Source organism: Quercus lobata, chromosome 9 (assembly GCF_001633185.2).
Source record: "Quercus lobata isolate SW786 chromosome 9, ValleyOak3.0 Primary Assembly, whole genome shotgun sequence".
NCBI classification, from domain to species: Eukaryota; Viridiplantae; Streptophyta; class Magnoliopsida; order Fagales; family Fagaceae; genus Quercus; species Quercus lobata.
Window position 1 is genome coordinate 28,530,664 of NC_044912.1, and position 21,017 is coordinate 28,551,680.

At 37.0% G+C, this 21,017-nt stretch overlaps 1 protein-coding gene and 3 long non-coding RNA genes across 16 annotated transcripts; 3 read left to right on the forward strand and 1 right to left on the reverse strand.

Annotated features, from left to right (window-relative positions):
• Positions 1–286: 286 nt before the first annotated feature.
• On the reverse strand, positions 287–8,047 carry LOC115960294 (putative pentatricopeptide repeat-containing protein At1g19290). Of its 12 annotated transcripts, none has more exons than XM_031079117.1 (5): positions 4,661–8,047; positions 4,447–4,582; positions 4,083–4,197; positions 3,478–3,694; positions 1,078–2,746 (listed from the first exon to the last, which is right to left on the reverse strand). In XM_031079117.1, exon 1 carries the CDS (start codon positions 7,634–7,636, stop codon positions 4,838–4,840), a length of 2,799 nt encoding a protein of 932 aa, XP_030934977.1. In that variant the 5' UTR covers positions 7,637–8,047; the 3' UTR covers positions 1,078–2,746; positions 3,478–3,694; positions 4,083–4,197; positions 4,447–4,582; positions 4,661–4,837. The 12 variants fall into 12 exon arrangements, with proteins under 12 accessions (XP_030934975.1, XP_030934977.1, XP_030934974.1 ...); XM_031079114.1 differs by having other exon boundaries at positions 4,083–4,241; XM_031079112.1 differs by having other exon boundaries at positions 4,083–4,299.
• Positions 8,048–15,641: 7,594 nt separating this feature from the next.
• LOC115960296 lies at positions 15,642–16,191 on the forward strand. 2 transcript variants are annotated; one of them, XR_004085142.1, is made up of 3 exons: positions 15,642–15,856; positions 15,932–16,018; positions 16,125–16,188. It is a non-coding gene; the product is annotated as an uncharacterized LOC115960296 (long non-coding RNA). The 2 variants fall into 2 exon arrangements; XR_004085141.1 differs by having other exon boundaries at positions 15,750–15,856; positions 16,128–16,191.
• Position 16,192: 1 nt separating this feature from the next.
• On the forward strand, positions 16,193–16,849 carry LOC115960297. The gene is made up of 3 exons (XR_004085143.1): positions 16,193–16,241; positions 16,334–16,405; positions 16,714–16,849. It is a non-coding gene; the product is annotated as an uncharacterized LOC115960297 (long non-coding RNA).
• Positions 16,850–17,083: 234 nt separating this feature from the next.
• LOC115960298 lies at positions 17,084–17,560 on the forward strand. Its single transcript, XR_004085144.1, has 3 exons — positions 17,084–17,157; positions 17,323–17,371; positions 17,505–17,560. It is a non-coding gene; the product is annotated as an uncharacterized LOC115960298 (long non-coding RNA).
• Positions 17,561–21,017: the final 3,457 nt, after the last annotated feature.

Sequence of the window (21,017 nt, forward strand, 5' to 3'; positions counted from 1 at the left end):
TTTAGTCATTAGTGTTGTTTGCTTTTAAGGAGTTAGTTACATTGATACTAATCTTTAGGTTTTTTTAATATATTAATATTTATATTTTTTTTACTCAATTTAATAATAATAATAATAAATATTTGTCAAACCCATGGGTTCAACCCGACCCATGTGGATTGGGTTGGACTTATGTGATAGGTTGGGTTGAGTTGAATTTTTTTTGACCTATCATAGTGGGTTGGGTCAAAAAATCCCTTCAACCCGTTCCATGCACACCCCTACAGGTACGATAACCAAACAATGTTTCATATATGGTTACTCCCACTCCCCTAGTTTAATTAACTTAGATCACTTGTGCAAAACATTAATCTTAAAAGAGTTCCCGTGTATCACAGTACACTCAAAACACTTTGGGAGATAGTGCTCAAGAACATCTGGACGATACCGTTTGGAATGGACTTCAACTTGTTCAGCAAATTAATGACTTGTTTGAATGCTCACCGATGTGTTTGACCATCTGGTCCCATCGCTTTTGACATACCTCTCTCGACCTATGCTAGCTCAAGCAAATCATCCCAGTCCACATCTTCTATGCAGCAAGCATCCAAGCTGTATATGTGATAGTTTTTTGTTTTTTATTTTACTTTTTATTTTATAGTTCATTAATTTAGATTCTTAATATTTTGCACTCGTTAACTCACTTGACACAAAAATTAAAAAACTTAAGTGAATAATTATAGTATAGCCATCACATAAATTTAGATATATGATGCAAAATTGAATTCAAATTTCAAATTTTAATTGAACTTTCTTTGAGTTTTACCTATTAATATATATAGATAATAATGAAAATAGTAATAATGTAAGATCATTAAGAAAACTGAAATATTTTTTTAATGGCAAACCCTTCATGGGGGCTTCACCAAGCCAACTGTTAGCTTTAAAAAAACAAATGTAGCAACCTTGGCATGAGGGAAATATTGTGAATCAAAACACAGGTTTCAAATAGGTTGTGTTGAATCCCTATTCTTAAAAGTTCATATTAATTACTGCAAAATATACATCCTTTTATGCATGCCCTTTTTTCTCCTAATGAAATCCCATGAAAAGAATTCAGGTTCATCTTACACAGAAGGGAATATAGACAAGCCAATTCACCATAAATCAATCCTATAATCAGATACAATTACTTGTGTCTACAATGTATTACTTGCACTTATAAATCAACATTCCAACTCTACTCACACCACAAGAATTTCACACCTAAAAGATATGTATTTGTAAAGTATTTGACTGATTGATCTTCTAAAAATATATGCATGGTGCACTTCCATTTCCAAAGGCGCAAATATTGGCAAAACCAAGACTCATTTAAACCCAACTTTCAGTACTCCCTGATCACTATAAACATATAGACCCAAATCCAGCAATGGTCTCAGCTTTATCAAGGAATGTAACATCCACTACAGAGCAATGATCCTTGTGACCAGTCAAGATTTCAACCTTGAGAAATAGTTGGCTAAACTATTCTACTCATTAAATCCCCTGCTGGATGAGGTAGAGAGTCATTGTAAGTCATCTCCAAGTCGTCACATTTGCATCCGTAAAAATTGCATTGTGATGTTCTATAAGGCACTGAACAACTTAAATATCACCAAAGTCAGTTGGCACGCCATCATCCAAGGGAATGAGAGAAGATGCATCAACACTTTCGCCCTCTTCTGTACCCACAAAATTAAGGAAAGAAAAAAAAGAGGCAGAAGAGTAACGCTTTACCAATGCAAACAAAGTTTACTTTTCAATTAGCACAATATATTTGCATTATCCTACAATTTATTAGGGGGAAACAAACTTATGGCTTATACCATTTTAATAAATAAATTCAATAAATTTGAAGTCATAGATGGATTCGGTACATTATCACACATTTAGCAGTTTACAACTATTTATTTATTTTCATAAGTCTGTTGATACTTTCCTTCTTTTTTCTTTTTTTTTGGATAGGTGATAATAAGTCTGTTGATACCTATACCCAACCCAATCCATTTAATTAGGATACATCTCTACCCACCAGTTAACACAATTATACACGACCAGTTATAAAACTCAGGAGGACCTTTTTCAAGGAATAAGAAAGACTCCAGGAAGATGCATCCACTTGATGGATTTCTAATTTCCTTTCTATGAATGCTGGATCATGGCCATTCAAGGCAGAGCAGAAAGCAAGATCTAATTGTCTGAGAACCCAACCCAGGGGGTGTTTGAATGATCTCAATTTCCCCTTAAATTTTCTAAGCTACCAAACAAAGCATATCTTTTTTCAAAATGGGAAAAAAATCACCAAATTAATTGGATTTGGGGCAAAAGTTAGTTAGGCATCTCAAGATAATGAAAGAAGTATTCCAAAGAAGTCAAATGGGTAGCAGAATAGGTAAGTTGAGGCTTTTGTTAGGTGCTATATGGCTCCTGATAGGTGCCCATTTATAACCCAATTAAATCCTGTAGTATATGGATTTCTTAAATGGGTTGGGACAGGAAAATGGGTTATAGGTAATTCAACTGAAAAGAAAACAAAATATTGACAACTACTAGCTGCCTCAAAATCTATACCTTCTGCCATCGTTCAATGTCCATCAAGATAGTCTTACTTCTTTGTGCAGTCTTCTTTGCCACCTGAGACAAACTCTGCATCTCAGATGTGTCACTTATCATCTTAACTTGAAATCAAGGCTACTATAGGTTGTTGTAAACAAGATGACCTTACCTGTCAGAATTCCTTATCACTTACATATATTATATCATATAAATACATTATAACGTTAAGATATGAAAAAAGAGGCAGAAAGAAATGTTAAGAAATCAAGCAAATAGATGAAAATGAACAGTACAACCATAAGAACATGTATGAATAATATAATTTTTTTTTTAAATTATGAGTTTAATGCCATAATAGGAAAATTAACTGAAAAGAACACTGCTTTTGCATGTTACTTTGCTTAAGAGAAGCCTCATAGTTGATCCATATTCCATAGTCTCCTAAACAGATATCACTAATTAACTTAGTTCATTAAGAAATCGAACAGCAAGAATCCCTAGTTGTTGGAGACCACTGATTCCGGTAGAGCATTAAAAAATTTGACAAGGCTTTATGCTATAAAATAAACAAAGAGGGATTGGCTGACAATCACCACAGGGACTTAATTCATAATCAAGCAGCAGAGATTCATGGGAACCCCTAACCTTAGTTACCAAACAGAACAGACTAGCCTTATTAAAATAAATATCAGCAACTTTCGAACCATAGTAGCATATCGAATTATAAATATCACTAACACAATTCCAAAATTCTTCAAATTGCAAATGCATTAAATAATGTCAAACAAGTTAACTCATCTCAGTTATAATTTCACACAAAAATTAGCATTCTGCATTGACAAGAAACCTGATAAGGTACAAAAAAAAAAAAAAAAAACAGGCTATTTGAGCTAAAACTACCTCTTCAACTTTAGTTTTTCCTACAGCAACCTTGTCCTTGGTCTCCTCAACACCTTTCCTAAGCAATGTGCCAGTGGTAGCAGCCATGGATATAAGGCGTTCTTGCATGGCCTGCCTCATGGAAGGCTGCTGAAGGAACGCCCACCGGCTTGGCCTATAAGATGAGTCAAGTAATAATGATATATTGAGAGGGCTTCTCAAAGCACAAAACAATAACCTGGAATAAGTGTGTAACATGGGCAAAGGAGGACGATTAGAAAAAACAAAAACTTATTCAGATATTTTACTAGAAATTCATTCCCCAAGAACATTAAAGAGAAATCGAACAATCAGAATGTGTATAGGTTTCAAACTTTCCATATCTAACTAGGTGCCAAAATATGGATCTTAAATTGTGTAGTTTGATTGAATAATACAAACCTATACATATCTCTATATTCCCATGACAAATGCAAGCCTATACATATCTCTATATTCCCATGACAAGTTTCTAAGTACACTTCCATAAGAATTCAGATGCATGACGAAAATATTTAGCCTTCAAAAGTTCAAACCATATACAACATTTGCATGGGTCAAATAGTTGCACAACAATATAAGAGTACCTGATGGAGAAAAAAATGCAACCCCAGCTTCATTTTGGACAAGATCTTCAGTAAGGAGCTGCACATATAATACATCCCATTTTCTGTATATTTCCTGGGTTCCATGTACCACCACCTTATGACGTTTAAGACATTCAGCATATGTTGTTCTCTTTTTCACTATAAGGAAACCATTTATGCAACTAAGAGCCATTGAGCAGGAAAATTGCTAGACAATCTAAACAACATAGAGGACCAGCATGTTAGTCTGCAATACCTTTGCACTAGAGACAGAATGCAAGAATTAGATAACAGGAATTTCTCCTAGAAATAATTGGTTTGGATTTTGACCCATCAGCAATTTGTCTGCAATAATAATGATCACCTTGGTTCCAAATAGAGGACCTGCAAGGAACTACTTCATGAAGCGCAACTTCTGGAATGAAGAAGTGATATGTAGTTTAATGACAAAGAAACTACAGAGGAACATATGCTTTGGGATGACTTTGACTAAATGTGTCCTGCACCAATGAAACCACCTTTACTAGCACAATCTTGCAACAAAGAAGGAAACAGATCCCATTTGCAAAGAAAATTACCTGGGTTTCTAAGAGACTAGAACATAGCCCTCCTTAATATAGAGGTTACAACCTACATCTCCATAATTTGCATGTTAACGCATAAGGGTGCACTTGTGAACAAAACGCCATAGCAAACTCAAAATCATTTCAATGATAGAATGTTTCTCACAAAAAGTTCTTAGTTCACAGAGTGTATCAACTCACAGCTTCAGACATGTAGTAATAATTAGGCATTCCTTCAGCATCTAAGCAATCGTCTAAAATCGCTGGCTCAGGAGAAACAATACCAGAAGAGGGACATCTCATCTGAGTCATATTATGAAGCTTGGAGAATTTCTTCATGTCTGTGTGCACACCAGCCTTTATCATTTGATCCAAAAGCTTCGTAGATTCTTCCATATTTCCCAGCTTGCAAAAACCATTGATCAATGCAGAGTAGGTAATAATAGATAGAACAACCCCTTCTTCTTCCATTCTATCTTTCAATTTAAGGGCTTCACTAGTATTACCAATTTTACAGTACTGATCAATCAAAATATTATAGGTAACTACATTAGGAGTTAACCCCTTACGGTGAAGTTTATAGAAAAGCCTCAGTGCTCGATCCATATTTCCTGACTCACACAAGCAATTAATAAGAGCATTGTATGTAGTAATGTTTGGAACAATACCCTGCTTCAGCATCTCATCCCGTAAGTTGAAAGCTTCATTCACATTGCCAGTGGCTGAACAGCCATGAATTAGGGTACAATAAGTAAAATTATCAGGACCAAAGCCTCTAAGCAACAGTTCTGACAATAATCTTCTTGCATCATCTACCTTCCCAGACTTGCATAGCCCAAAAATAGCTATATTGTTCACAATTTTGTTGGGTAGAGAAAATTTTTTTGCACTTTCTTCAAATGAATTAGCAATTTTCAATATGTTTAGATGTCTAACGTCATCCTTGAGAAACTTATTAAAACATCTTTCATGTGAAACAATATTAAAATCTACCATCTTCTGCAAAAGCAAACTTGCTTCATCAATCCTACAAAGCCTATACAGGCTGCTCACAATTTTGCTGCAAATGATTACATTGGGCGCAAAACCCTTTTCAATCATCTCAAAATATGCACTAAAGGCTTTATCCAGCATCCCTTCATTGCACCAACCAGCGATAAAGATGCCATAAGTAACAACATTTGGGGATAATCCTTTAGTCTGCATCTCAGCAAGAAGATCCATTGCTTTACTTAATTTCCTACACTTAAAAACACCACAAATAAGAGAATTATACATTTCAATGGAAGAAACAATAGCTTCTCTTTCCATTGTCTCTTTAAGTTTTAAAGCTTCTTCAACTTTTCCAACTTTACAATATCCATCAACCAGGGTTCGATATGTTATTCCATCAGGTGAACATCCTAGCTCTTTCATCCTGTCAAAAATCTCCTCTGCTTCAACTAATTTCCCCAATTTACATAATCCATTTACCATTGTATTGTAAGCAACCCTGCTCTTAGTAAATCCCCGTGCTAAAATATCTTTCCACAACACAAAAGCCCTGTCAAAATCCCCCATCTTGAACAGTCCATCAAGAAGAGTACAATAGCCAATGTCGTTTGGATCCACCCCTCTATTCAGCATTAAATGCCAAAGGCGTAGAGCATCATCAAAGGCACCTGCATGACATAGAACCTTGAGAAGGGTATTGTAAGTTACAACAGTTGGTTCAACTCCTTCATATAGCATCTTGTCACAAAACTTGAAAGCCTTGCTTATATGACCTTCCCTACAGTACCCATCCAAGAGAGTATTATAACTATAAGAATCTGGCTTTAAGTTCCACTCCACTATACGCATTAAAACTCCCTCTGCTTCATGAACCTGACCAAGCTTACAATACCCATTGATTAATGAGTTGCAAATGAATATATTGATCTTCAAGCCTATCTCCAACATCTCATTCCGAACCCTAATGGCATCATCCATTTTGCCAGCTCGACAATACCCATCTACCAACACTCCATAAGCACGCTCATCCACTACCACCAACCTTTCCTTCATTTCTTGAAACATCTTCTCTGCTTCCTCCATCTTACCTTGCTTGCAATAACCCTTAATCAACATTGTATAAGTCACAACATTCCTCGAAATGCCCTTTTCAGACATCAACCTCAACACCCTTTCCACTCCTTCCACATCCCCAACACCAACATACCCATCAATCAAACAATTGTACGTCACTACATTCGTCTCAAAACCCAAACTCTCCATTTCTTTCAAAAACTCCAAAGCTCTACTCGCTCTCCCCTCCTTACAATAAGCATTCACCATTATCGTGCACGTGAAAACATCCGGCACAATCCCCATCCTAATCATCTGATCATAAACCAATACAGCAGTGTGACTTTCGCCTTTCCTTACCAAACTACTCAACAAACAATTACAAGACCGCAAACTCGGCACGCAACCATACTTAGGCATATTATCAAACACATGCAGTGCATTCTTTATCATACCTTTCTCAGCATAAATTTTGAAAACCATATCAAAAACAACCGGCGAAAACGTGAATTCCCTATAAACCCTAACGAGCTCGTCCCAAACAAAAAGCGCAGTGTAGTTATTCTTACAAAAACCAACCAATTCATTCAAATACGACCTCGTTTCATCGTACATTCGAGCTCTAGACAAAATGTGAACAATCTTACAATAAGATTTAACGTTGAGTCTGAACGTTTTTTGCTTAGAGGCCAATTTGAAAAACCCTAAACAAGCGCTGGGGTTTAAACGGAGTTTTCGGAGAACGGAGTCGACGAGTCCGTCGGAGAAGTCGAAGGAGAGGTTGGATATGGCGTCGTGTCGTTGGAGTACGAGGAGGCGGGAGATCCGATCGGTTAGTTCGGGCCGGGTTAGCTTGGATTCGATCCGGTGAAGGGGACGGGACACGTGGAGGAATCTGATTGGGTGGAGAGGAGAGAGCAGGAGAGGAGTGGAGTACCTGAGCATTGGAGGAGGAGGAGGAGGAGGAGAATGATCCGATGATGTGGGTTTTGGTTTGCAAAGAGAGTTGGTGTTGTGTCCGTACCATCATAATAGGCTTCGAAAATCACTACTCTTGGACTTGAACTTGGTTTGTGTTTTGCATTTTTAGGACTTTAGAGAAGTAGAAGTGTGTGTGTAAGAGTGCGACTGAGAGTCTCGTCTGAAAGTAGAAACAGCTGTCTGCTGTGTTCCCCAATAATATATGCAAAGAAAGAATGAAAGAGTACTTGGATTGTGTGCAATTTCAAAGTCAAATTTGGAGAGAGAGCGAGGTGAGGCTTTCATATGATGATATATCCTTAGTAGTTAGTAGGACAGGACATAACAACCCAAAAGGGCTTGACGAAAATTCATCAAACCCAGTTGGGAATTGAACGTTTTATCCGGTTTTTCCTAGTATTCTTTGTCTGCAATGCAATATATATCATTGCATGTGCGGAAAAAAAAAGGCCAAAATGGCCAACTGGCCTTAAAATCGTGACTATCTAGTTAGTAGGCTCTCTTTAGAAACATATTTCGTTTATAGCATCTCGAGTCTTAAAGACTCGATTTTGGGCTTCAAAATCGAGTCTTTGATGCTCGGTTTGTATGCTTCGACCACGTCTGATGTGGCAGAGTTGCCATCTGGCATTGACATGGAAATCGAGTCTCTTAGACTCGATTTCCACGTGTATGCCAACCTGGCTGAGCGACGTGGAAGCCTCTGGAAATCAAGTCTTAGAGACTCGGTTTCCAATTGGGGTTTTTCAAAATTAACGTCTTCGTCTCTATTGCATTTGTCTCACTTTCACTCACACTCACACTCACACTCACACCCTCTCACTCTCACACAAACCAGAGCGCTCTCACTCTCTCACCCTCACTCTTACATTTTCATTTCCCACACTCACAAAACTCTCTCATTTTCTCTCTATCTCTCACACGGCCTCTCACATTCACACACGCTCACACACACACAGAACCCCGCCAGCGTCGACGAGCAGAGCCCAGCCCAGCCCAGCGACGACGCCGACGAGGCTGAGCCTAGCCATCGGCTCCTCTCCTCGTCGATCTCTCTCTCTCTCACTAGGAGATCCTTTCTCCTTTTCTCCCTCTCTCTCATTACCACCCCCATACCCATTCATTTTTCCTCACCATACCCATACCCATACCCATTCTGATTTTGGTTGGTAAGTTATTTATATGATTTTTTTGTTTTGATTATTGTGAAATTTTGGGTTTGGATTTGGATTTGGATACTTAACATCTAGGTTATTTATTTAATTTTCAGTTTTGATTTTTGTGAAATTTGGGTTTGGATTTTGTGGTAGATACTTTATTTAATTTTTATTTTATGATTTTTATGAAATTTGGGTTTGGATTTGGTGAGTGCAGATGACATTCTTGCTTGGATAGTGCATATTGTTGCTACCATCCTTAAGACTTTCCAAATTTCTGGCTTCAGGTTAAATTGTTATTGTTGATTAGGATTATAGCTTTTAGGAGAGAATTGTATATCTCATTAGGCCCATTTGCTTGTCTATTAGGAGCTTAGAACTTACAAGTTTATATGAAATAGTTATCTCATATATTTAAATGTTATAGTACCATTACAAATTACTAAATTATATGCATATAAAAAAGCACTTAGTAGTTTGCTATTGAAGAAACAAATTACATAGTCTTTTTTCAGTTATGTATTTTGGTTGATTGGTTATGATTTAGGTTTTTCGGTTAGGAATGGTTTTGTTTAATTAGTTTAAATAGATGGATTAGATTTAGTTTTGATTAAGGGATTTTGGTTAGAAGTTTTGTTTACGTTAGCTGGCTTGGCATAAATTGGTTTTAGGTATCTAGAATCGATTTTGCATATTTGGGTGGCTTTGATTCGGTGAACAAAGCACATAGAACTTACGGCTTTAAGCTATGGGTGCTTTTGAACTCTAGGAACCAAATGCCTCTTTGAAAACAAAACCTAAACCCTATTCAATTATTGAGGAGGGGGATTTAAATGCTGGTTTTCCTTATAAAAGAGATCAGGAAATGTCACTAAATTACAAGATTCTTGGCCCATTTAAACTAATTCTAAAGCAGAATTGGACAACAATATCTCTAGAAAGTTTAGATGTTCAAACAAGCATATCTCATCCAATTTAGTCTGATTTAGAACTGGGTTCTAAGTTGGCTATGGAAAAGTCAACAAATTTTTTTCTTGGTCATTAATATTAGTATAAAACACAAATAATGTGTCACATCATATTATTTTTCAAGTATAAGCATGATTTGTCAATTATCACCAAAGTTGTATCAACACCACTTTAAATGCTATCTTTACTAGCGTTGTCAACTTGTCATTAGAATCTGGCTTATTAGCCACTTCTTTTTTGTTTCTTTTTTTATTTTTTCTCCCCTTCTTATTTTTTTTTTGTTTTTGATCAGTCATTAGCTACTTTACAATTTGTCTACATCGGCATTCCTCTTTTACCAAACTTTTGCATAAGATTTCTCATTCCGAAGGGATAAAATAAAATAAAATAGAGAAAAGTCAAAATATCCTCCATTTAAGATTATGTCTTACTGCTTTACCACTATTAAAACTTAAATTATCATTAAAAATAACCCAATTGATGGGTTTCCAAGAGATTTTAAGAAAAAGTACAAAGAACAGTGGGCAATTTATTATGCCATAATGCTGTATGAAGAAAGCAACTAGTCTTTGTTGAGCAGATAATAACTGCTTGTTTGAGGAATTGGTTTTCTATTTGATGGTAACTGCTAGGTTGGCTCCCTCTCAGACAAGTAGTTAAATAAAGAACATCAGTTACTGAAACCATAAGATCTTTAAAAAAGGAATAATTGAACTTCAAACTAAAAGTTGCTACAAAGGTACTGTGTCAATGTTTTTTTGATACATTTTAAGTTGGGAGTGGGGATTTAAACCCTAGATGTCTCTGTTGGAAACACCAAGCAATGCCATTGAACTATAAGGCTTCTTGGCAAAAGTAGTGAATCAAAGTTAAATTATTATTAAATAAAATGCATTACTATAGCCGCAATATACCTTGTCAAGGTCCTTAACAATTTTAGCCTTTGGTGAAGAATTCTCCTCATATTCCAACCACAACTCACCTATTTCCTGGGCTGCAATTTATAAATAGGAAGTCAAAAATTGTCAAACAACTAATTACTTTCAGGTAGAGGAATAACAAATTCATTTTCCTAACATTGACAACAACACGTGCGCACACATAGAGTTAGTGAATAAAGTACCTCTTGACCCTCCACCAAGTAATTTGCACATGTGGTCTAATGCTTCTCGTTCTTGTCGACTCTTCTCTTCCTTTGAAATCCCATCTGAAAGTGTAATGTCCCCAACAATGGCTATTCAAAAAAAATTTCACAAGGTAAAAATAACTTTTAATCGTTCACCAAGAGAATTTACTAAAGAAAAGCACAAATAAGTAGAGATTATACAATGATCCTCATAAATCACGACTAATAGAACTTTTAAACATTTAAGGTCACATAATTGTAGTGTACTTGTAAAAGGATTAGTTCAATCTGCTGCAATATCATATGGATCCAATCCACTTACGTGTGGCTTTGGACCATTATTCAATATAGGAAAAAAAATGGGAAGGTTATGAACACCTAAGTGTTCTCATTGGAGTATAGTAATTCTAGTTAGACCTAAGTGATCTCATTGAGATTCTAATCAGCAAGTTTATATAGCTAGTAAAATATTAAATTATCATATTTTTGTTTTATTTAGCTCAGAAAAAACTTTTGCACCATCATATCTATGTTTGCTTGCAATGTCAATATTACGTGCTAATTGCTTATCATTTTTGTGCAGTATGGATGCTGCAAATGCTGGACGGATTGACCATACACGGCCTGGCCCTATTGACGATTCGGTGTTAAAGTTGCAGCCCACCCATCGGTCAGAAGCTATTTGGAATGGGCAGGTACAATACAGCAGTAAATATTTATGTAAAATGTACACGCATTTAATTCATACAATATACATGCAGACGTTTGTCATATGTTAATCCAAGGATCCATTTTGTTCAGATTCCAGGGGCCCTTACTTGCCGTGGCCGTACTGAAGAGTTCTCCAACCGAGAGCCAATGGTAGACGATCGAGTTGTTGACATCATTAAGGCATTGGGCTTGGAGGGACTGCTGAGGCAGCCGGGTAGAGAGCTTGACCACGGCCTAATTACAGCCTTAGTGGAGCGATGGCGGCCCGAGACTCACACCTTCCACATGCCACATGGTGAGATGACCATTACATTGCAGGATGTGGAGGTGATTCTCGGGCTTCCTGTCGATGGTGACGCTGTAACAGGGAGCACACAGAAAACTTGGACGACTGTGTGCGAGGAGTTCCTTGGCTTTCGACCTATAACTCAAGACCAGCATAAGGAACTTCATGGCCAAAGGATTCTCATCAAACGGCTTTTGGAGCAAGTTGCTAATCCATTGCCGCCTAATGCCGAAGAGGATGAGCTGCATAAATACGCACGATGCTATATCCTAGCGCTACTGGGGGACACAATATTCATGGACAAATCTGGCGATAGGATGCATTTAATGTGGGTGCAGCAGTTGGAAGACCTTCGCAACCCACGAAGGTACAGTTGGGGGAGTGCTTGCCTTGCATGGTTGTATCGAGAGCTATGCAGGGCAAGCCATAAGGAAACCAGTCAAATCGGTGGATGCTTACTGTTGGTGCAGTATTGGGTATGGGCCAGGTTCCCCTATTTGTGCCCGGCAATTGAGCGTGGCCCACCAGTGGGCGCTTATGGTCCTCCAGCGCGTGGTCCTCTGTACCTGAAGTAAGTCTCTACCTTATAAGAATTATTTCTTATTGTAGTGATATTATTAATTGCCTAGTTTTTATCTATAACATTATCTTAGTAATTATATGTGATAACATTATAGTTTTAGTCATGACATTATCTTAGTAGGAAAGTTATAAATATTGATCTTTTGTTCTTGACAACACTTGTAGGTGGGCGTGGGTCCCAAACAAGAAAAACAGGCCTGCCCACATCTTCAGGGACAGGTATCGCCAGCAAATAGCTTCAATGTTGCCAAGCCAAGTATGAAAATGCCTTGTTTAACATGCTAACATGTTTAGGAACAAGATATATGTTTGGTGAATTTTGAAATATAAACATAGTTGCCTAATGTGTTGCGTACTTGTTTTTGGGCTACTGTAGGTGGTGTGGCAGCCGTATGAAGCCGATTTTGAGGACCTTCCGCCATGGTGCGTTGCAGGGAGGGCTGTGTGGACGGCAACGGTGCCGCTTGTATGTTTCCACCTAGTAGAGATACACACACCGGATCGTGTCGTTCGTCAATTTGGGATGATCGAAGAAATTCCCAAAGATGTTGACACTGACACCGTGCTTCATGCCATTGATTTGAGGGGGAAGGTGGGCGTTGATTGGATGCGGAAACATGCTCTGCATTTACTAAATTGGGGTAACCGCCTTCAACGGTGTTGTCAAGCAGTGCTTGGTGATATGCCTCCACAGCATGAGTACTTCGACTGGTTCAAAAGGGTGACTCGGAGGTTCATTGATGTTCCTGGTGTTACATTGACTATACTGGTAACTTCTCCACATCTTGTACATATTACCGTACTTCTTAGCATGAAACCACTATTTATAAAACATGATATATGTGGTCCAATGTATGCTTAGCATCAAAGAAGTAGGTTAAAGTTGTTTTCTACTTAAGATTCCTTATAGAGAACTTTATTCGTTTACCTTATAGAGAACTTTGTTGATTTCAAAATCTAATTTCAAAATCGAAGGTCATATTTCTTATTTCAGCCTTTAGAGTTATGGTATACATTCTTCTTCCCAATTTTTTATGGAATAACTTGAATTGCCCTACAAGCAGAGGGCCCATAAAACATTGATTGTTCATTCGTACATACATAAACTGTATTGCATTACTAATATACTTGGTTTTTCCATGTGCAGATTGAAGGATACCTCTGTTTGTTGTGTCGTCACCCGGTGGGCACGGAGGACCACCAGGACATTATTGATGTGCTGACTGCAGTGCAGGTGATTGGCCGTGTACGACCTCGGGACCCTGAGGTCCCGAATGAGGAGGCAGCTACTCCTGCCGCAGCAGCTACTCAGAGGCCAAGCACTACTGAGAGCCCAAGCACGAGCATAGCTCCTACTAGACGTCTGCGTGTTCGTACCCCTCGAGTTGTCCCTACCTCTGATCCCCCTCCACCCACCCCACATCCATCCCTTAGCCCTACAATCCCTTCACCCACCCTACATCCATCCCGTAGTCCCACCATCCCCCCATTGACTCTACATCCTTGTGTTGGGCCTGACATTCGTCCACCCACCCCACGATCATTTCCCAATGTGTCACCCATTCCATCCTTTGACTTGGGTATTCATCTAACCCCACCTGACATACAGCAGGAGCCACCCTCCTACAGTATGTCTATTGGCCCTTCATCAGCCATCACCCCACCCCATGTTCATGTTGAGGAAGCTGGTGGGTTACCTGTTCAACAAAAAGGTCGGCCGAAACGCATATCAAAGGCACCTCCTTGTGGGACAGGAGGGCACAAACATGGACACAACGCTGGGCCCGAGGCATCTGACGAAAGACATGCAAGACCTCCTCCTTATTATACGAGACGGCATAAGGTCCAAAAAAGGTAACTGAAATGATATATTTTCAAAGTTTATTTTACAATATATGACCAGCTAAAAAGCATTATTTGTCATATAATAATTACTTAATCATTATGGTTTGTTCATTAATTATGTTCATGAAGATGATGATGCTATGAAAAGGCCGGAAGCACTAAAATTCAAGTTCAGCACAATAAAAGTAGCAACAAATAACTTTTCCAATGCCAATAAGCTTGGAGGAGGCAGCTTTTAGGTCGATTTTGAAGTGGCTGGTAATTTCCTAAAAGCTTAAGCTTCTTGGGACTTGGTAATTTATCAGTTTGGTTTTCTTCTTGTACTTGTATTAAAAACAATTGTGGTTCTTAGGTTATTCGAAACGAGGCCTTACTGTTGCTTACTTATTTGACCCGTGAAGCTGAGGTAAGATATTCCTGCCACTTTGTCATCTAATGGTTCTGCTGCACCTGTGCTTGAAAATGTGTTTGATTTCCCTACTAATTAATACAGTTTTGTGAATTTTAGGAGATTCAAAAAATTGTGGTCTTTGAAGGTGCATTTGAGAAGATTTTCAGCATCATTAAAGAGGAAGGAGGTTCAGAAGGTGGTGTTGTTGTGTAGGTGATTTACTGTTACTCAATTTATCATGGTAGTTTAATCAACTTTTCTAGCTTGTTTACTGATAAATTACTTGTCTTGCAAATGGCTTCTTATTGTTTGGGTGTCTACAATTTAAAACTTGTTTCCTTTATGGTCTTTTGAATGTGACACTTTCTCAATTATATCAATAAATCGAGTAGTTTGTCATGGATTACTAAGACAGCTTCAACAATGAAGTTATGATAGTGTTTAAGTGACTCTATTGCATATCACTAATTCGCTAGCTAAATGAGCTGTTTATATGCTATAATTACATTGAGATTCAGCACCATTTGTGGGTTTTGGTCTGAATGTTCTATTTTGTCATTTTTTATTTACGGTTATGATTCTACTTGTAGCCTAAATTAAGGACTCTTGTAGTTTTGACCATTTTTTTGAGTTTGAAACCCACATGCTTTATTTTATCCTTTGGCTGTCCTCTCCTGTATGGGTTATGTTGCTCATTTGACACATTCTAGTTGAACATTTTAGGTGACAAGAAAGCATGTACAAAGGCTTTGTTGATCCATCATTATGATTTTCTCTTTATGGTTCTACTTGCCCAGACAAACACCTAACATAGAAGAGAGAGAGAGAGAAGGGGGGGGGGATATTCTTTGTAGAAAATTTGTTACAATAAACAGAGGTGTGTGCATTGGCCTTGATTCTGAGTCCCATTTTCAAAACTTTTTGTTTTTCTCAGAATCACAGAACAACTTATGGTCGTTGACTGTTTAGCTATTCCTCAATTTATTCATTTCTATTTTTCTTTACAAGCATTTGAGAATTCTGCGAATATCTTGGTTATAAAACTATTATGCATGTAATGGTGCAGGACTGTCTTCAATTGTTGAACAACCTTCTCCGAACTAATGCATCTAATCAGGTCTGCAGCCTCTGTTGTGTTATATTTTATGCTTGAGATTCTCTCATGCTCCTAATGCTTCCAAGTGTGGTTCAGATACTACTGAGAGAGACTATGGGATTTGACCCCGTAATATCAATTCTGAAGCTACGGGGAAGTACTTACAGTTTCACCCAACAAAAGGTTAGATACTGAAATGTATATAAGATTTTACCATAGATCTTTGAATTTTCTATCACAGAAGCCTTACTGGTATTTCTTCTTTTCCTTGAAACAAACACCATGCCAGTAGACAATTAATCTACTCAGTGCATTAGAAACCATTAATTTGTTAATGATGGGAGGTACAGAGGTTGATCCTAGAAAAGATGCAAATAAGCTAACAAATAAAGCAACACTGGTTCAGGTTTCTTACTAACTTCATATCTGCTATAATTACTTCCTTTAGAATCATTAACTTGGTGGTATCTTATCCTGTAATGTGTATATTGGTTGCAGAAAAAAGTATTGGATCATCTTCTTTTGTTGGGTGTTGAAAGCCAGTGGGCACCAGTAGCTGTCCGTTGCGCGGTAAGATGACTTTTCTGAACATTGTTCACTGTCTTTTTGCCTCTCTGTCTCTCTCTCTCTCTCTCACACACACACACACACACACCCTTTTTGTGCACATAATTTGCACAGAGAGAGAGAGAGAGAGATAGATAAAAGTTTAGATATTACACAAATAAGCATTTAGGAATTCTATTTCAAATTTCTAGTACTATGTATACACCACCATCTTTCAGGAAAAATTTTCTCCTGCCTTTTAAATGCAGTAACTTTCATTTTTTATTGGTAGATTAAGAGGGTGTTTGAGGTATACCTATTCACTTTGTCAGGCATTACAATGCATCGGTGATCTGATTGTTGGACAACCCAAGAATCTTGATATCCTTGCAACCAAAGTTCTTGGAGAGGAGCCACAAACGGAACCTGCTTTGAACTCTATTCTTCGAATCCTTTTGCGGACATCTAGTATGCAAGAGTTCATTGCAGCTAATTACGTTTTTAAGAGCTTCTGCGAGGTTGATAACATGTATCTGATCTATTTTGTCATTTTCTTTGGTTCCTAAGCATGTTCAATGCATAGTTAATAATCTAAATCTTTTTCTTGTATACATCATTGCTTCTTGACCTTTTATTTTTGCTTGTTTTTGTTTGCTCTACCCCTTGTACCAGAAAAATTTTGATGGTCAAACAATGTTAGCATCTACATTAATTCCTCAACCGCATTTAATGACTCGTGCTCCCCTTGAGGAGGATGTGAACATGTCGTTTGGAAGGTTTGTCTATTCTCTGTGCATTAAGGACTGCATTTTACTGATTAATCTGTTTTGAGCTAGGTCCATATATTAAATTATGTTACATGAATTAAAAATAAAAGGCATCAAATTCTTTTCTTCTTCTTCTAAAAGCTTCTTCTGATGAATAACCTTTTTCTCCTGCAGCATGCTATTGCATGGTCTTACCTTGAGTGAAAATGATGGTGATCTTGAGGTAATGTGGTTCTTTGGTAATTTAAATTCTAAAGACAACAGTAGTACCAACTGAATTTGTTGGATTGTATCATCTTTACATACATAGATTACAATCTCTCTGTGTGTGCCAATGGTTTTTTTTTGAAACACAGACTTGTTGCAGAGCTGTTGGTGTTCTTTCTCATGTACTAAAGGATAATGTCCAGTGCAAAGAGAGGGTAAGCAACATTTCCTTCTTATTGTTGTCTTCCCATGCTTTTAGTACTAGTTTGATCAACTGATGTATCATTTGTATAACTATCATGTGCATGGCTAGCATAACTACATATGCTTTTTCGGTGCTTCTTTTACCTAACAAAAGAAAAAACGATTATCATTGTCAAATTAAAAGTTATCTGTAGAATGATTGCATTTGTGTGGGAGGTCAATTCCTTAACAGTGGGCAATGTTTTACATAGCCTGGTCTAATACATATTTCCCTATTCTTATCTTAACATTGCTTATTTCTTAAAAGTTTAATAGAGTCTATTTTTTCCTTCTTTGGACTAAACAAACATGATAGTTGATAAGAAACATTTATCAGAACTTATCATGGTTTTGAAAACCAAACCGAATGTTTCAACTGGGAACCAGACCTATTTTCGGTTCTTTGACTGTTTTAGTTTTTAAAACCATGGAATTTATACTTAATTGCTGTGAAATTACTTTTCTCATATTGTTGTTTGCCCTTGTAATTGCATTATAAATGGTTGTAGAACCAAGGCAACTGCCTCAGTGGTTGCAATGCGTGAAAAAAATTGTTGGAGTTGGGGACTTCAGGTTCGATTCCTCTCGACAACATTTTCAAAACTTCTTTTTCAATATAGGACACTACATTGAATTGGACAGCACTTAAAGAGAATGTTAATGTGGATAAGTGAAAATAAATGGAATGATAGGATCTGAAATGAGGAAATCCACTTAAAGATAGGTTTGTCTCTGCTTTCAGGGTTTTTTTATTTATTTATTTTTAATTGGGTTGAGCTTAATTTGTGGGGTTTGTGCAACTTGATGATTCATTGTTTGTGGAAATTGAAATTGGGCAATCGGTGGTTGTGGACGATCCTGATGGGGATTTCACTGTCACGGCTTTTGATGCCAACCACTGCCCTGGTAATTTATTGTTCTTCTTTTATAGTTTTTGGTTGGCTCTGTTTCGTATTTTGTTGTTTAATTGGTTTGCTCATGTGGGTTTTGTGGAAATCGTATAATTTTGTTCTTATTGTTAGATATTTCATATTATATATGCATATTTCAAGGATAAGATTTGTTTAAATTTGATCTTATAATGATATGTTGTATTTTTTATGGCTACGATTGAATAGAGATTGGAGTGGATGTTACCCTTAGAATTAGAGAGGGATGAATTAGCAGGCAAAGCGATATGTAGTTCCAAGTTATTTTGGAGAGAAATTTAAGTGAATGGCATGAAGCCAAGTTTAATAAAAAGTCTATAACTTCAACAAAAATAAGTACAGGGGAGGGGAGGATGTTACTCTATTTTATGAGTTCAGGCATGATGAATAAAATTTCTTCTCCTTGGTCTAGCTAAATACAGATTTGTGGTCCGTTTGGACTGAAGGGGAGGGAGGGGGAGTAGAGTAGAGTTGATTGAAAATTAGCCTAATTTTTGGCCAACTCTACTCTACTCCTTTTTGCTCCCCCTTCCCCCCCCCCCCTCAATCCAAACAGGCCCTTAAGGAATAAACAGCCCCGTTGTTTGTAAATAGGTGTCATCCCTTTGCCCTTTAAGTGTCAGTGGCTTTTAACATGGTTACTACTTCAACCATCGTTGGTCTTTTGTTGGGGCTTTTAACGTGGTTCAAAATTTCCCCTAGAGAGCATGGGCAACAGTTGGGTATCTCTGGCCTAATATTCTGCATTTTTAAGTAAATAATTTGTCACGCTTAAAATGATGTGCAATAATGTGTCACAGAAGAAAATTATATACCTAATAAACAAAAGACGAAGTCAGAGCAGAGAATATAAGATTAGGATATGGTGCCATATCACAACAATATATCTCCCACAAGCAAATTCCAAAACTATACACAATAAAAATTTTCTATTATATTGTTTATTTTCAAGTGCCTGCATCATATTGACATAATTAGGTTAGGAATGTCTTGGATTTAGGAATTATGGGAGAAAATCAACTAAAGGAAAACAACAATGCTAGTAAAACTTGTTCAGAAAGTTCTTAAAAATAATAAAAAATTCTTGGATCATTTAATTTGCAGAATGTGTAGGCAATTATTTCTAAATCTCATTAGCTCTTAGCAAAAAAAATGGTGAAACTTAGGAGCAGTATATTATGTTCCGCAATTAAATTTAAACGCCTGATTGCATTGACCATTAAAACACAATTAAATTCAATGCAACTAGGTCTAGTTGTTTGAATTCAATTGGGGAACCTAATGTAATAGACCTAAAGTACTATATCTAAGTTTTACTGACAAAAGAAAATGGTTTCTAATGCATCACGTAAGTGAAATTTCTACTTGGGAGCTTGTGTGTCAGTAGAGACTATTCTACAAAAGCAAAGAAGCACAATCAACTTAGTAGATATCTCAGGAGCCATGTTGCCAAGGGAAAATCATTAAAATTTGCGAAAGATAAAATGTCAGCAGACTCATACAGTTCAATACTCCTTTGATAAATTACTTGTCAAATAGATCCCCCATTTGATTATGCATTTATCTCTTTCTTTCATTTGTGTTCAAAACCTAAAATGATTTTGAGAAGCTCTATTGACAGATTGTCCCTTTTCTGGTATGGGTTTTGTAAACCTCAGGAGCTGTAATGTTCTTGTTTGAAGGCAATTTTGGTAATATCTTGCACACAGGAGATTGCAGACTCACGGCTGAGTGTGTACAAAGTTTACCAAAGAAGTTTGTTGCCAAGAAAGGAAAAGTACCAAGGTGTCAACTTGATTATGTTTTCCTAGACTGCACATTTGGGAGATTTCATCAGAACCTTCCCAGCAAGCACTCAGCAATCCAACAGGTACCCACGGTCTTCATTCTATTCATGTTTCTTTTATAATTTATGAAGTGATCGGTGGTCTCAAACATGCTGCGATGTGTATATTATGACCTTATTGTAAGCCCTACATACTTTTTTTTTTTTTTCCTCATGTTAGATTGAAATGTGCAGAACTTGCAAATATAATACAGCTATCTTTATATACTTGTATTTGGTTTAATCAAAATCTATTTTCATGGCTATTACCATTGATAGTATCTATCTTGCTTGCTCCTTTGTAGTTTTAGTTTGTTTTACATTAAGGTAATCTTTTGAAAATTTGTGGAAACAATATTCTGCATCTTTAATTTATGGATCATGAAAATTTTTCTGTAGATAGCATATCCTTAGAAACCTGATTTCAAACCTCATCAATGGTTAATTCATTTAGCAGGCATTCATATTTGATGTGTAATTATAAATGAGCCCTTATGTAGGCCTAATTTTTTCCTAGGATACTTTATTTTCCTCTACACATTTTTTTTATTGCTGCATCTAACTTCAAGGTTAATATGAGTTCTGGTTTAGGTATATATCATAAATGGATGCTGTTAATTCACAGTTCATTCTTGTTATGCGTATCATTATCTTAGTGTCCATAA

Coding starts and splice junctions, on each gene's coding strand:
- LOC115960294 (XM_031079115.1), bottom strand. CDS start 7,636: ATGCTCAGGTACTCCACTCCTCTCCTGCTCTCTCCTCTCCACCCAATC.